Genomic DNA, 14127 nt, shown 5'->3' with positions numbered 1-14127 from the left:
CCACCCTGTTTTCCAGAGCGGCTGCACCAATTTGCATTCCCACCAACAGTGCAAGAGGGTTCCCGTTTCTCCACATCCTCGCCAGCATCTATAGTCTCCTGATTTGTTCATTTTGGCCTCTCTGACTAGCGTGAGGTGATATCTGAGTGTGGTTTTGATTTGTATTTCCCTGATGAGGAGCGACGTTGAGCATCTTTTCATGTGCCTGTTGGCCATCCGGATGTCTTCTTTAGAGAAGTGTCTATTCATGTTTTCTGTTTTATGGCCTTTTCTATTCTGGTTAGTACTGTCAGTGCAGAGGGGAGGGAGAGGAACCGTGGGTCCCCGGAGGAGTGGATACCAGGGGTGGGAGGTTATGATACCTTGCGGAAAAGGCAGCTTCGGTTCTCGGAGAAAGTAGAAAACCAGCTGCATTCTCAGAAGAGGGCTGATTTCTGGAAGGATCATCTTGATTTGGAGTGGCAGCTATCATTTCCCTCTGGGCATAGAAAATATGACTTAACCACTGGACAGCTTCTCTTCACAAAGAATGTCGCGATTCGTTAAGGGGACATGAATTCTACTGGTGTCAAAAGTGTCCTGAATTCTACTGAAGAAGATGGGGTTAATCTAAAGCAGTATCAATGCATTTAAGTTAGAATGGACTTGTTTTGTCTTTTTTGGCTGGAGTGGATAGATGAGGGGGTAAGGTAAGGGTTAGTATGTGTGGGGGTGAGAGAGGGAGGGAGGGAGGGATTGCAAATGTGTACTTTTGGTGTTGGTAGAATTCACCTTGGAACTCCAGTGTGCTTCCTAATTCATGCTAGAGTATCACCTCTTACCGATTCTGAACTAAGGATAGCTGTGTGCAGGCCTCCTCTGATTTGACTGCTTACCAAATTTACACTCTCTGAGGGAAGCGACATTAGGACAGACAGAAGTACAGAGCGGGTGTGAGGACAAAGCAGTCATTGGGTTGCGGAGCTGACGTGCTTCCTTGGCGTACGCCTTTCTTCCGTTCTCTTGAATCTTGTCCCTGACTTGCCACGTGGGACTGTAGGGGAGAGAAGTTCACGAAAGAAGCAAGAAGGGAATCGGAGTGGCAGGAGAACTGGTGGCTATGTGTACCCGTTTCTCAAACAGGGCAAGAGATTTATACTTGCACTTAAAGCTGGGGGAAAGGTTCATACTTGCTCCTGGAGCTGGGTTGACGTTTAACTTCTCATCCGAAAACACTATAGATTACTATTTTAAGGTGTGAGACCAAGTTTGTGGCAACAGACTGGCAATTCATCATCTCGTATTTGTCTCTTAAACAATGATGTACTGCAGCTCCACCAGGTGGCTGCCAACAGCGGGAAGGAGACAGGCCAGCATCCACCGGGCGGAGGGAGAACTGCTCTTGACTTCATTTGTGCATTGTTTTGACGGCATCAAAATTCATTTTAGTGAAGGGCAAAGAAGGGAAAAAAAAAAAAACACATTGCGGGTTTCTCTAGGAAGTCTGGCAAAAAACCAAACAGCAACAAAAACCAAAACACAATCACTGTAACTCACTTATAACATATAAATACCCAAAACCCATAGACAGTTTTCGGACGGGTTAATTGTGCTTCAGGCTCGTATATTCTGATGCCTTTGTTCTGGCTATTATTTTTGGTTTTCATAAAAAAGTGGGAGATACTGTAAGCCCATAGGTTAGTTTGGGCTTGTGACCATTAGACACGTGAGTGTGATCTAGCTCGGATCCTGAGTATCACCAGTATTGCATCACAGTGTACTAGGGAAAAGTGCTGGTGACCTGAGTTTCTTTTAGGCTCTTCTCCCTTAGGCAAGTGGCTTCTCCTCCTCCTCCTCCTCCTCCTCCTCCTCCTCCCTCTCCTCCCTCCCCTCCCCCCCCCCCCCTCCCCCCCCCCCCCCCCCCCCCCTCCCTTTTTTTTGGTCCTCAGTTTTCCCATCTGTGAAATGAGTAAACGGTACTGGCTCATCTCCAGAAACTCTTAGTCATGTGCATAAGCGTTTGAGCAATTCTTGTTTTAACGTGGAAAAGAATAAACTTGTTAGACGTTTGAAACCAAATAGAAAAGACAAGTAAGTGAGAAAAGCCATATTTAGTGTAGACATTTACATTTTTAAAATTAAAGTGTACATTATGAAATTGATGACAAAAAGAATGAGACCGTTCACTTTTGTCTAGTTGTGAGATGGCACAGGTGTGATGACAAAGTCCATATTCAGCCTCTCCGAAAGTATCTGATTGGACATAAAATGTTACAAATGAAAGAATCTGATAAGTGGATTGAGCCATCAAGTTATTCCAGGGAGCACAATAAGGAAACACACATACCCAGCTAGGAAAACACTGACAGGTGAAATTCATTTTCCCAGCCTATTGGTTCTGTTCTCATCCAGGTGTAGAGAAAAGAGAAATTGCTTCTTTCTGTGTGTTCGGTAAATATCTTAATCACTTGGAAATCAGAGAGGAGACAAAACTAAAATTTTAAGAGCTCTGAGAAGCACATGGATCTGTTGTCTTGTGCTCTATGCATTGATTAATAAAACGAACCACGCTTAATGGATCCCAATGTCCTAAATTGCAGTCAGTAAGGAGGTGACCCCTTAATTGGTTTTATTTTTCCAGGTTAGTTGAAGACTGTGATTTCAAAAACGCATAGCTGAAATTTTATTCCAGTTTTTAACAAGACAAGCAGTGTAGGAAATCTCAAGAACCGCCTGTGGTGACAGCAGGAGTTCTGGTCCCACTCTTTGTCCTTTGCCCCATAACACGTGGAAACGGTATTTTACTCTCTGTATTCCCTACTTAAAAAAAAAAAAAAAAGTTAATTTGTTCGTTATTTAAAAAAAAAAATGCCCATGAATGAAGAAAACAGATTCCATATGGTAGCTCCTCCTATCCTTAAAAAATCAGTTTATACAATTTTTGCTACTCCCCTTGGTTTGGTTTGCCTTCTTCCATATGTGCTTTTATCGGCATATTGCTGGACCACCTGCTTGGAGTTAGGAAGATTAGCTTTGAATGCAACATAGACTTTGATCTAGGAGGTTTGGTGGGCTTTTTTTTCTTTTTCTGTGAGACACTTACATGAAAACAGAACCTTTGATTTTTACACTTTATCTGTTCTTCCTGCTCATTTCCTACCTGAACTTGTCATAATGCTCCATGGAGGACATCGCAGCTGGCTGCTAAGGAATTGCTTGATAATTAATGAAAGATTACTTTATGTAGAAATTAAGCAGCAAGAGCTGTCGATTTCTTGAACAGACAAGACAAATTCAGATTTTCAAATATTGGCATAGACCTATGGTAATTTACAAGTAACAATTCTGGTTGCAGTGAAAAATTTTAGAAAGTTTCACAGTGTGTGCCATATGTCAAATGTAGTCTTAAATTTATTTTAAATTTAGTTATTTTAATTTTTTTTAAAAAGGAGGGGTTTTATTTTCAGACCGTTTCCTCCTAATCACCACATAAATATAGTTTACCAGTGAAAAGCATGCATATATACACGTGCACGCTTTGTAAGTTACTATACATTAATCCTAGCAGTCTTTTGGACTACATAATTTCCTCAGATCTTTTTGTTTGAGCAAAAACTATGGCAGTGTTTCAAATACATAATCTTAGCTCTGGAACTGAAAATTTAGCTTCTAGTTTTCTATGTCCTGCTAACTGTGAGTTTGAGGAATATTTTATAAAATAATATTCATCTTACTTTGCATTGAAAAGGAGTTTGTGGCCATTTTGCCCTATATTCTCTCTCCTTTTTTTTTTTAAATAAAGTCACTTTTTTAAAATGTTTATTTTTGAAAGAGAGACAGAGCATGAGTGGAGGAGGGGCAGAGAGAGAGGGAGACACAGAATCTGAAGCAGGCTCCAGGCTCTGAGCTGTCAGCACAGAGCCCGACGTGGGGCTCGAGCTCACGAACCGTGAGATCATGACCTGAGTCGAAGTTGGATGCCCAACCGACTGAGCCACCCAGGCACCCCTAAAGTCACTCTTTTTTAACGTTTATTTTGAGAGAGAGGGTGAGAGAGAGAAAGAGAGAGAGAGAGGGAGGGCAAGAGGGAGAGTGGGGGGAGGGGCAGAGAAAGAAAGAGAATCCCAAGCAGGCTCTGTGCTGTCAGTGTGGAGCCCTGCTGGGACTTGATCTCATGAACTGTGAGATCATGACCCGAGCTCAAATCAAGAGTCAGGCACTTAACCGACTGAGCCACCCAGACACCCGCCATACCTTCTTATAAGAACCCAATTTTAGTGGCATGTTATTTTACCTCTTTAAACTTACTTTCCACATAAAACATGGGTTGTGGGTATGGATGTGAGAGATGGGAGGTTAGGGTAGGACAGTTTCTAATGTTTTCCACTTCTGAATACGTTACGGCATTACGGAAGCAAACTGCTCAGTGGTTCCATGTCCTCATCTATATTTGTTCATCGTTGATTTGGCTTTTACTGTCAGGATTTCATTAGTTATAGCCGCACTGCACATGGGTTTCTGAAAGATTTAGTTACATCCTAAATAAATTTGCTTGGCTGTTATGTCTTTAAGTGATGCCAAAAGTGTCTTTATCGGACAAAAATTTGAGTTGGCTTTCGAAGAATCTGAACAAGGCTGAATATAAATGGCATTGGGGTCATTTATCAGAATCCATTCTTTTCTATCTTCAGTTGAATTAATGTGTAAGCATTTGGCCCAAGGAATATGTGTAGCTTTTATTTTATTAATGGTTTAGCCTTACTGCTGCCTGCCTTTCAGCTTGCGGTAAGTACACAATAGTTCCAGATTCCTGAAGATTCTTGTAATCTTGCCTCTCACGTGAAGTATGTAGGCAATAAAATAAACGTAAGCTGTTCTTTCTTTTCTGCCTGCTTTTTTCTGGGTGTTTGGCTAAATAGCTCTTTTGTTGCCTGCTGTCTGACCTGATCACAATCGTTCTTGTGTTCTTACAAGAGCCCGTGAGTTCGATTATGCCACCATTACTTTCACAATCAAATGATAGAGAAGGAAATACCCTGATAAGTGGGGGGCTTTTTGAAATCTTTCCCGAAAGAGAAGCAGCCAGAGTACCCCGTTAGTCTGATACTTGACCGTGAAACTTGACCAGTGTGTATCAGTTTGTGCACTTTCCATGCTAACGTCGTGTCCTTTTGTTCAGATATCCTTGGAGCAGAAGATCTTCTCGTGGAAGTGACTGCCGATGATGCCGTGAGGTTTTACCCCTGGACCATTGATAACAAATACTATTCGGCAGACATCAATCTGTGCGTGGTGCCAAACAAATGTCTCGTCACTGCCGAGGTGGCGGAGTCCGTCCAAGCGTTGGTGGTTTACTTTGACAGCACGCAAGTAAGCTTTGGTTTTCCAGGGACCTTGAGGAGGAAATTATTTTGTGCTTCCCCCCCCCCCCCCTTTTCCATGAGGTCTCTTACTGTCTCTTTTTCTGGGTTGGTTGGTTGGTTTGTTTTTTCTCCCTCCAGAAATCTGGTCTTGATAGTGTTTCCTCCTGGCTTCCACTGGCAGAAGCATGGCTACCTGAGGTCATGATCTTGGTCTGTGACAGAGTGTGTGAAAATGGTAAGGCGTGCCAACGGGGCTACGGTTGGTACATACAGTTGCTGTGCCTTGGGAAGCAGAGTACTTTTGTTCTCTTAACTTAGTATATTTCCTGTGATTTTATTACTGTATAGAACTATTTTCAGCTATTTCTCTTTGGAATCTTGTAATACTTACATTTTATTTTTTATGAATGGACACTTGGGGTTTGAGATACCATCTTTTTTGTTTTAAATGTTTATTTTTGAAAGAGAGAGACACACACACAGAGTGCGAGCGGGGGAAGGGCAGAGAGAGAGGGAGACACAGAATCTGAAGCAGGCCCCAGGCTCCAAGCTGTCAAGCTTTGAACCCACGAACCGTGAGATCATGACCTTAGCCGAAGTCAGATACTTAACCGACTAAATTACCCAGGCACCCCGAGAAATCATCTTCTTTATATTACTTTATTTTGGGTGCCTTTAGAATAACGTTGACATTAAGGGCAGCACTGAGATTTGTGGAGAGTATTGCAGCAATATTCTGTTTGAAAAATTTTTTTTTACTTATGAAGATTCTTTTGCATGTTAGGTGTAAACCGACAAAAAGCTCAAGAATGGTGTATCAAACATGGCTTTGAATTGGTAGAGCTTAGTCCGGAAGAGCTGCCGGAGGAGGATGGTAAGTATTTATGTGTCGGGAGAAACATGGCGTTTGGATTCGGAGATGAGGGAGCATTTTAATTTGGGGAAGAAGAATCGAAGTGAAGTTAAAAAAATATTTTTTCCTCAGCTGTTTGAAAAGATTTGTACAAAACCCATTGATGTGGTCGTACTGGTAATCAAATAATCCATTTATTTGTCTTCACCATGCACGTTAGGACTTTTGAAATACTGTTTGTGTTTTTCTTACGGATGAAGATAGAGGATTTCTACCTTAAATCTCAGTCATTTCCCCAAGCTCTTATACTTTCTCCACTGCCAAAAAAAAAAAAAGAGGGTTTGACCTATATTCATAAATAGTTAACGTTCCTTATTTTGAATTCTTAATATCCTAAGGCTGAATTTCCAGGGACCTTAGGAAGGGCGTGCCAGCCCTATTTTTATGTCTTTTGGACATTTGAAACTACAAATAGACCCAGAATCCCCACTGCTTTCCCCCCGGGGCAGCTTTTCACTTAACTGCCTTCCACTATACTCTGGACCTTTTGTTTCTTCCCACATCTCTCTTCACCCCCCCTTCATTCCTCTTCTTACCGTCTCTGCTTCCAAATATACTTGTGCTCCCTGCTGTGGGACCTACCAAGATAAGACAGGTTTTGGCCCACCAAAACCTCATAATCTAGTACAAGAGAGAAACGTATACGAACAATTGAATTACCAAGTGGAATATCATAAATATTTAAACATATATATATATATACATATATATATTGGTGCTGTGGTATTTCAGAGATGGGAGAGATCATTTCCGTTTAGAAATGTGAAGACTGTGTTGGCATCATGAACTCTGACCTCTCACTTGTTCCATGGGGAAGAAATGGAAAAGGTGCTGGGCTTGTAGTTAGGGGACCAGTTGGGGTGTAGCATCGAGAAGATGCCAGTTGTTACAAAAGATACTTTAAGGCACAACCAATATGGATTAAAGCACATAGATAGGATAGAAGTAATCATTACATGAAACCTACCTAATTTTCTTGAAAGGAATTAAGAAATATCTTTTTATATTCTGGCTTATTTAGAATTTTTCCAGAATGTTACCTTTGGAAATAAAACCGTGCCAGAGAAGAAGAGGACAAAAATGAAATAAAAAGGCTGATTTTTCTCCCTGTACATTTTTAATAATAACTAAAAATGAACAAGTACAGTTTCTCTTCTCACATCTTTCCAAGGCCCCTAAAACTTGTGCCTTGTTTTGTGTATATGAACATGTACATAATTGCTTATTTCTGGCACTAGAATTTTCTCATCTTAGTGTTGCCCCTGAGAGTCAACCTTTGAGTCATTTATTTAAATCTGTTTTTATTTTGTAATTTCTCCTCCCTTATACCACCACACATCTCCTTGCTCCTTGTCTGAACAATGCTCTTGCATTAATTTAGCTTAATATTAAAATAAACTTTTAACATATCATCTTTAGGCGAAGTGATTAAGTCCTCCCTAGAAGTTTTAAAAACAAACCGTATGCTTTGTATGCGTGTGTTCTAACCCCAGGTATGAGAATTCATGCTTGTTTGGATTAGCTTTCATCTTCCTGGTTCTAGCTCTTTATTTCAGACCCTTTTTATGGCTTCTGGTTCTGACATCTGAGGTATTCTTCTTTTAAGAACAGAATTATTCGTAGTGAAGATAAACCTGCCTTTTTATTTCCTCATTTAGACACGATGGCAATAAAATTCATCTTTGTGTTTTCAGTTTAAGCCTCACCGTATTTGTTGGGTTGGTAGGTTGGTATCTTTCAAATGATTCATCCATCCATCAGTAGTTACTGAGTGCCTGGTGTCCTTCAGGCGCCACATTAGCTGGTGGTTCCCGCCAGCCTTTGTCGGTGGGGGGGGGGGGGGGGGATTGCAGAGTGGGGTCAGCCCCATTTTTCTTTGAGAATGGCATATGTGATTTGCCCTTGATCAAATAGGTAACAAGTTACAGAGCCTGAGTTCAAATTCAGATCTTCTGACTTCTAATTCTGTGCCAGGTCAGGCCACTGGACACAGGTTCTACATGGATGGTGCCCTGTAAGCTCTTAGGAGACTTTGTCTTCCAACCACATGAAAACTTTTTCTGCCATTATTTTCCATACAGTCTTTCATGTTCAGTTTCCATTGTACACATATCTGCAAGCCAAGAATGTCATCTTCTTAGTATGCTAACCGGGATTATTGCCCTATTATTTTGAGTAGTATCAGTTAAATTCCAGAAGCAAGATAGTACGAATACTAAACCGGCAAAACTGAGTTGCTGGTTTTTATTTTTTATTTTTTTTAATTTTTTTTTTCAACGTTTATTTATTTTTGGGACAGAGAGAGACAGAGCATGAACGGGGGAGGGGCAGAGAGAGAGGGAGACACAGAATCGGAAACAGGCTCCAGGCTCTGAGCCATCAGCCCAGAGCCCGACGCGGGGCTCGAACTCACGGACCGCGAGATCGTGACCTGGCTGAAGCCGGACGCTTAACCGACTGCGCCACCCAGGCGCCCCGCTGGTTTTTATTTTTAATGACCCTTGCCTGTCTCCTACACTTAGAGTAATTTTACTTCTCACCCTTAAACTGTGTCTCTCTGATAAGGAAATTGTTCTCTAAAACCTGTTATAAACAGTGATTGTATTCTGTGGTTCCCAGAAGAAGATAGGGCATTTACAGGATTTTATGGCATTACCAAGAGGACCTTTCCTGCCTTCAGGAAACTCATTCTCTATAAATAACCAAAATTGGTATTTCTAGTGGTATGCCAGGATTGTGTAATTAACAGGAACTAACATTTTTAGGAGGATATGAGTGGGTTCCATTGTGAGGTGATAGAGCTGACTTTATCTTATAAACCTTTTCTATTGTGCATTTATTTCATTGATTTAGTTTCACGGATATTCCTATTAGGAGCTCTGAGCTCTGCATTTATTTTTTCTTTATTACGTAACTTACAGTGTGAAATACCAACTAAATAAGCAAGATAATATAATTAATCCACAGTTACACTTCCTTGGGGGATACACCCACACACACCCACACACACGTATATACGTACACACACACACATATATATATATATATACACATACATACACACGTATTTATGTATGTGTGTATAAATGTTTGTATAAATGTATCTATTTCCCCTTCCTGATTAGATGACTTCCCAGAATCTACAGGAGTAAAGCGAATCATTCAAGCCTTGAATGCAAACGTCTGGTCCAATGTAGTGATGAAGAATGGTAAGTAACTTGGTACTAAAAGTCCTAAGGAGTTTTTTTCCTCTTGTTCCTTGTAGGTTTTAAATTACTTGGATATATGTGGGACCATGAGGATTACATGAAATTTGTAGATTTGTTCAATTTTAAGTCCCCAGTTGAAGGAAGAGCCAAAAGTAACATTACTAAGAATTTATAATATGTTTATTTTTAATTTTTTTTGAACGTTTGTTTATTATTGAGAAACAGAGCATGAGCAGGGGAGGGGCAGAGAGAAGGGGAGACACAGAATCCGAAGCAGGCTCGAGGCTCTGTGCCGACAGCACAGAGCCTGACGCGGGGCTCGAACTCACAAACTGGGAGATCATGACCTGAGCTGAAGTCGGACGCTCAGCCGACTGAGCCACCCAGGCGCCCCGCCTTTTTTTTTATGATCTATGTTTAATAGTTAATTCAGTGAGGATTTAAGAACCTAGAGCTTGCTTCAAATATGCCTAGCATTGTCTTTGGCTTTGAGAAATACCCCCCAAATTGGAAAACATGAACCCTATCCCTAAGGAGCTCATAGTCCGGCTGTGGGATCAAAGTGTGCACTTTTAACATGCTGGGTAATCAGGCGAGGCAGTCTTTGATGAGTGCAGAACGACTCATACAAGCAGTAAACACATGGAGGTCACAGATGTGGTCTTTGCGGTGGGCATGAGTATATAGATCTTCACGGTGAACGAGGTCTTGGCAGTGGTGTTCTTGGGATGGTCCAGATTTGGGTTATTGAAGGGGAGAGTGACAAAAAGGGAGGAAACATGGCATCAAGAGTAATGGTTGTATGTTCCAGGGTCACTTAGCAGTTGGAGCTAGCTTAGGAGAGAGAGACCTGACTGCTAGTCAGGAGAATCTGGAGAATCTGACTTTTTCCTATAGGAATTGGTGAGTAAACTAGAGGTATTGTGACCAGAGTGACACAGAGAAGTTGGCATCTTTCAAAGGGTAATGCGATGGCGGTGTGCAGGGGAGTGTGGCGGTTGAAGCCGGTGGAGGCAGAGCCAGAGTGAGGAGGTGGGGCCTGGACTGATGTGGCGCAGGTGGCCGTGGGGCGGGAAGCTGGACCTGAAATGCAGTGTGAAGGGGGTAGGCTGCTTGGTGCGCGTTACCCTCTTATTGTCTGTATTAGTTTGCTCAGGCTGTGGTAACAAAGTACGGCAAGCCGGAAGCTTAGGACGACAGGTGTTTATGGTCTCACAGCTTTAGATGCCAGGTGTGTGAAACCAAGGAGTCAGCGGGGCCATGCTAGGGAAGGATCTTTTCGCTTCTCCCGTCTCGTGGTTTTTGGGCTTGTGGCCGTCTCCCTGTGTGCCTGTCTGTGTGCAGATTTTTTTGTGTGTGTAAGGACGTTAGTCATATTGTGTTAACGGCACACCCTACTTCAGTGTGACTTCATCTTAACTAATTAATACTGCAAATAGGGTCACATGCGGAGGTGTTAGGAGTTAGAACTTCAGCATGTGAATTTGGTGAGGAATACAGTTCAACCCATAACTTAGTCCTTTAGGAATTGCTGATTGTGTGTTTCTGTCTTGTAGCACCTGGCTGTCTCAGCAAGTATGCTGTGGGAGGTGAAACACTACAGAAAGCGATGAGAAAAACCCCATTGACACTGAGTTCACCCCATCTACCCTGAGATACAAGAGTCAAGTGGAAGATCAGTTTTAAAAAGTTTTTTTTAATGTTTATTTATTTTTGAAGGAGAGAGAGAGAGAGAGAGCGAGCGAGCATGAGTAGGGGAGGGGCAGAAAGAGAGGGAGACAGAATCGGAAGCAGGCTCCAGGCTCTTTGCTGACAGCACAGAACCCGACGCGGGGCTCAAACTCACGAGCTGTGAGATCATGACCCAAGCCAAAGTCTGACGCCCAACCGACTGAGCCACACAGGTGCCCCAAGATCAGTTTTATAGAAGTAAAATATTTCATCTCAAGTTTTGGTTGACACTTGAGTGTGTGTTTTTAGAAAAAAAATTTTTTTAACATTTATTTATTATTGAGAGAGACAGAGCATGAACATGGGAGGGGCAGAGAGAGAGGGAGACACAGAATCTGAAGCAGGCTCCAGGCTCCAAGCTGTCAGCACGGAGCCCGACGCGGGGCTCGAACACACAAACTGCGAGATCATGACCTGAGCCGAAGTCAGATGCTTAACCGACTGAGCCACCCAGGCGCCCCAGCACTTGAGTGTTAAGTGAGATCGGGGCCCTTTAGCTTGCCTGAGATATGACCTGACCCACGTCATCATCAGCGAAACTCCTTGTGGTATAGTAAGCTACTCCTTCCCCTTTTCTTCCCTTCTGTCCTTCCTCTTCCTCACTTTATTCTTCCTAGGGGGGATCCTAAAGTGTCTCTTGCATTGAATTGCAACGTAGATTTTATTCTTTTTCAGTAGCAGTCAAAATAAGGCCCGGGGTGCCTGGGTGGCTCAGTTGGTTAAGCGTCCAACTTCGGCTCAGGTTGTTTTGGACACTAAACGATATTCTTTGGAGAACTGCAGAGCAAAGAGGCATGCCACTGGTATTTCATGGCTCTTTGCTCTGAGTGTGTCTGCATTCTTCTTTTCTCCTCAGTGTTGGTACGCTGATTTGCCATTAACAAAAAACCAAACTATTGCCATCAGCTTAATTCCAAGATTGAGAGGATCCTGAACTATGTGGTATGAAGGAAACTTAACTGTCTTCTCTCTAGGAGGAGCCCTAGATATGGAAATGCAGTGACATTTGGATGCAACCCAGGTCTTAGGAAGCGTGAAGGTCACCCTTTGCGTAGCGTCACATCTTAGATTAGAGACTGAGCTCTGTGTGGTTGTGGGGTGGGACCTCTAACTCTTCCAGAGTGACCTGTTTCCTGTGCTCTTTGCAGAGCCTCGCTTTGCTGGCGGTCTCCCTGCCCAGGGAGCTGCTCCTTCCTCCCAGCAGGCTTTTCTTGAATGTCTGCTAGCAGGTGCTCAGACTGGTTAATTTGTCTTTTGGGGACCTCCTCCTCCAGATTTCTTTCACTCCCCTCCTTTCTCTTTTTCTTCTTCTGTTTCTCTCTTAAAAAAAATTACGGTTAATAAACGAAGCATAAAATTTACCACGTTAACTTTTTATGTATACAGTTCAGAGGCATTACTTATATTCTCGTTGTTATGCAGTCATTCCCACTCAAAGTTTTTGTTTGTTTGTTTGTTTTTGAGAGAGAGAGCAGGGGAGGGGCAGAGAGAGAGAGAGAGAGAGAGAGAGAGGGAGACAGGATCTGAAGCAGGCTCTGTGCTGACAGCAGAGCGCCCAAAGGGGGCTTGAACTCCCGAACCACGAGATCATGACCTGAGCCAAAGTCGGATGCTTAACTGAGCCACCAAGGCACTCCTCAAAGTTTTTTAAACCAAAAAAATTTTAAGTTGCAAAGTTGGTTGACAGAGAAAGACATTAGAGGTCTTTGTCGTGGTCATCATCTTCTTTTTTTTTTTCCTTGGAGTTCATCCAGCTATTTTAATGATGGAAGAAATGTTTACACAAGATTTTAGAGTATAGTAAGAGAGGTAGTGTGCCGAATTCATTCCAAGGCTAGCTAAACACACCCTGATCCAAACCTCTAAAGATCGTTGCCGGTAAAGAAACTTTCTCATTTGTGAACATAGATGCCATGATTTTAACGAAAATATTAGCACTCAACTACTGTAATACATAGCCTCATGCATTATTATATTGTAATGAAATCTCTCCTTTACTGCTGTTTCTCTAAAGAATCAAGTAGCAGTTTCCAGTCCTAACACTGCCACTCAGTTATGTGACCTTAGATCTCATTTTTTTTCTGGGCTTTATTTTTAATCTGGAAAATGAGGTTGATCCCCATGCATGGCTCCCAGCTCTGGCTGCACATTTGAATCACCTGAGACCCTTTTACAAGCTGTGGCTCAGGCAAACCATTTATCTCAGAAGGGAGGGGCAGCGACAGTATATATTTTAAGTACCTCAGGAATTAAAATATGCGACCCTGGCTGACAACCACTGACATCCAAGATAGTCATCTAGTGTGCTCCATCCACAGGAGTAAATTAGGCATTCTGACAGCAGCATTAGCCTGGACTGACTTGCTTTCTCCCATTCCTAAATCGTGGCGTATTTGCAAGTCAGTCCTCTGACATACAAAGCCAGAGGGAAGAGACAGGCTTGCCCAGCGTAGAGTCACCTAGAGGCAAAGGCAAAAATAGTGGGCACTGCCTTCCATACTTCCTTGGTACCTGTTTCTAGGAGGGGCTAGTGTTAGGACAAAGTCACCGGTGTTCGTATTACATAAGCCTCCTTGAGATCCGAAAGAAAGAATAGCCTTTGTAAGTAGCTAATTGTCTAGGAGCATAAGTGAGATCCAAGGTGTACCTGAGCCATTTGAGTTTTTCTTCTGTCAACCTCAAATCTCTCTCTGGTCCATAATTTAAATCCAATTTCAAGTTCATTCATGCATCAAAAAAAAATATTTATTGGTGCACCTGGGTGGCTCAGTCGGTTAAGTGTCCGGCTTCAGCTCGGGTCATGATCTCGCGGTCTGTGGGTTTGAGCCCCGCCATCGGGCCCTGTGCTGACAGCTCGGAGCCTGGAGCCTGCTTCGGATTCTGTGTCTCCCTCTCTCTCTCTCTGCCCTTCCCCTGCTCACACTCTGTCTCT

General features: G+C 42.6%; 1 protein-coding gene across 2 annotated transcripts in view; it reads left to right on the top strand.

The window, feature by feature from the left end:
- Positions 1 to 14127, top strand: part of AAGAB (alpha and gamma adaptin binding protein) — a 55956-nt gene that overhangs the window by 15624 nt on the left and 26205 nt on the right. For both annotated transcript variants that reach the window (XM_040493064.1, XM_040493065.1), the window contains exons 2-5: positions 5159 to 5349; positions 5481 to 5577; positions 6127 to 6216; positions 9381 to 9464. In XM_040493064.1, coding sequence (XP_040348998.1) covers positions 5159 to 5349; positions 5481 to 5577; positions 6127 to 6216; positions 9381 to 9464 — 462 coding nt within the window. The remainder of the gene's footprint in view (positions 1 to 5158; positions 5350 to 5480; positions 5578 to 6126; positions 6217 to 9380; positions 9465 to 14127) is intronic.

The sequence above is a fragment of the Herpailurus yagouaroundi genome, unplaced genomic scaffold (assembly GCF_014898765.1).
Source record: "Herpailurus yagouaroundi ecotype Mexico unplaced genomic scaffold, PumYag 184, whole genome shotgun sequence".
Lineage (NCBI taxonomy): Eukaryota > Metazoa > Chordata > Mammalia > Carnivora > Felidae > Herpailurus > Herpailurus yagouaroundi.
This window is presented reverse-complemented; position numbering and strand designations above follow the sequence as displayed.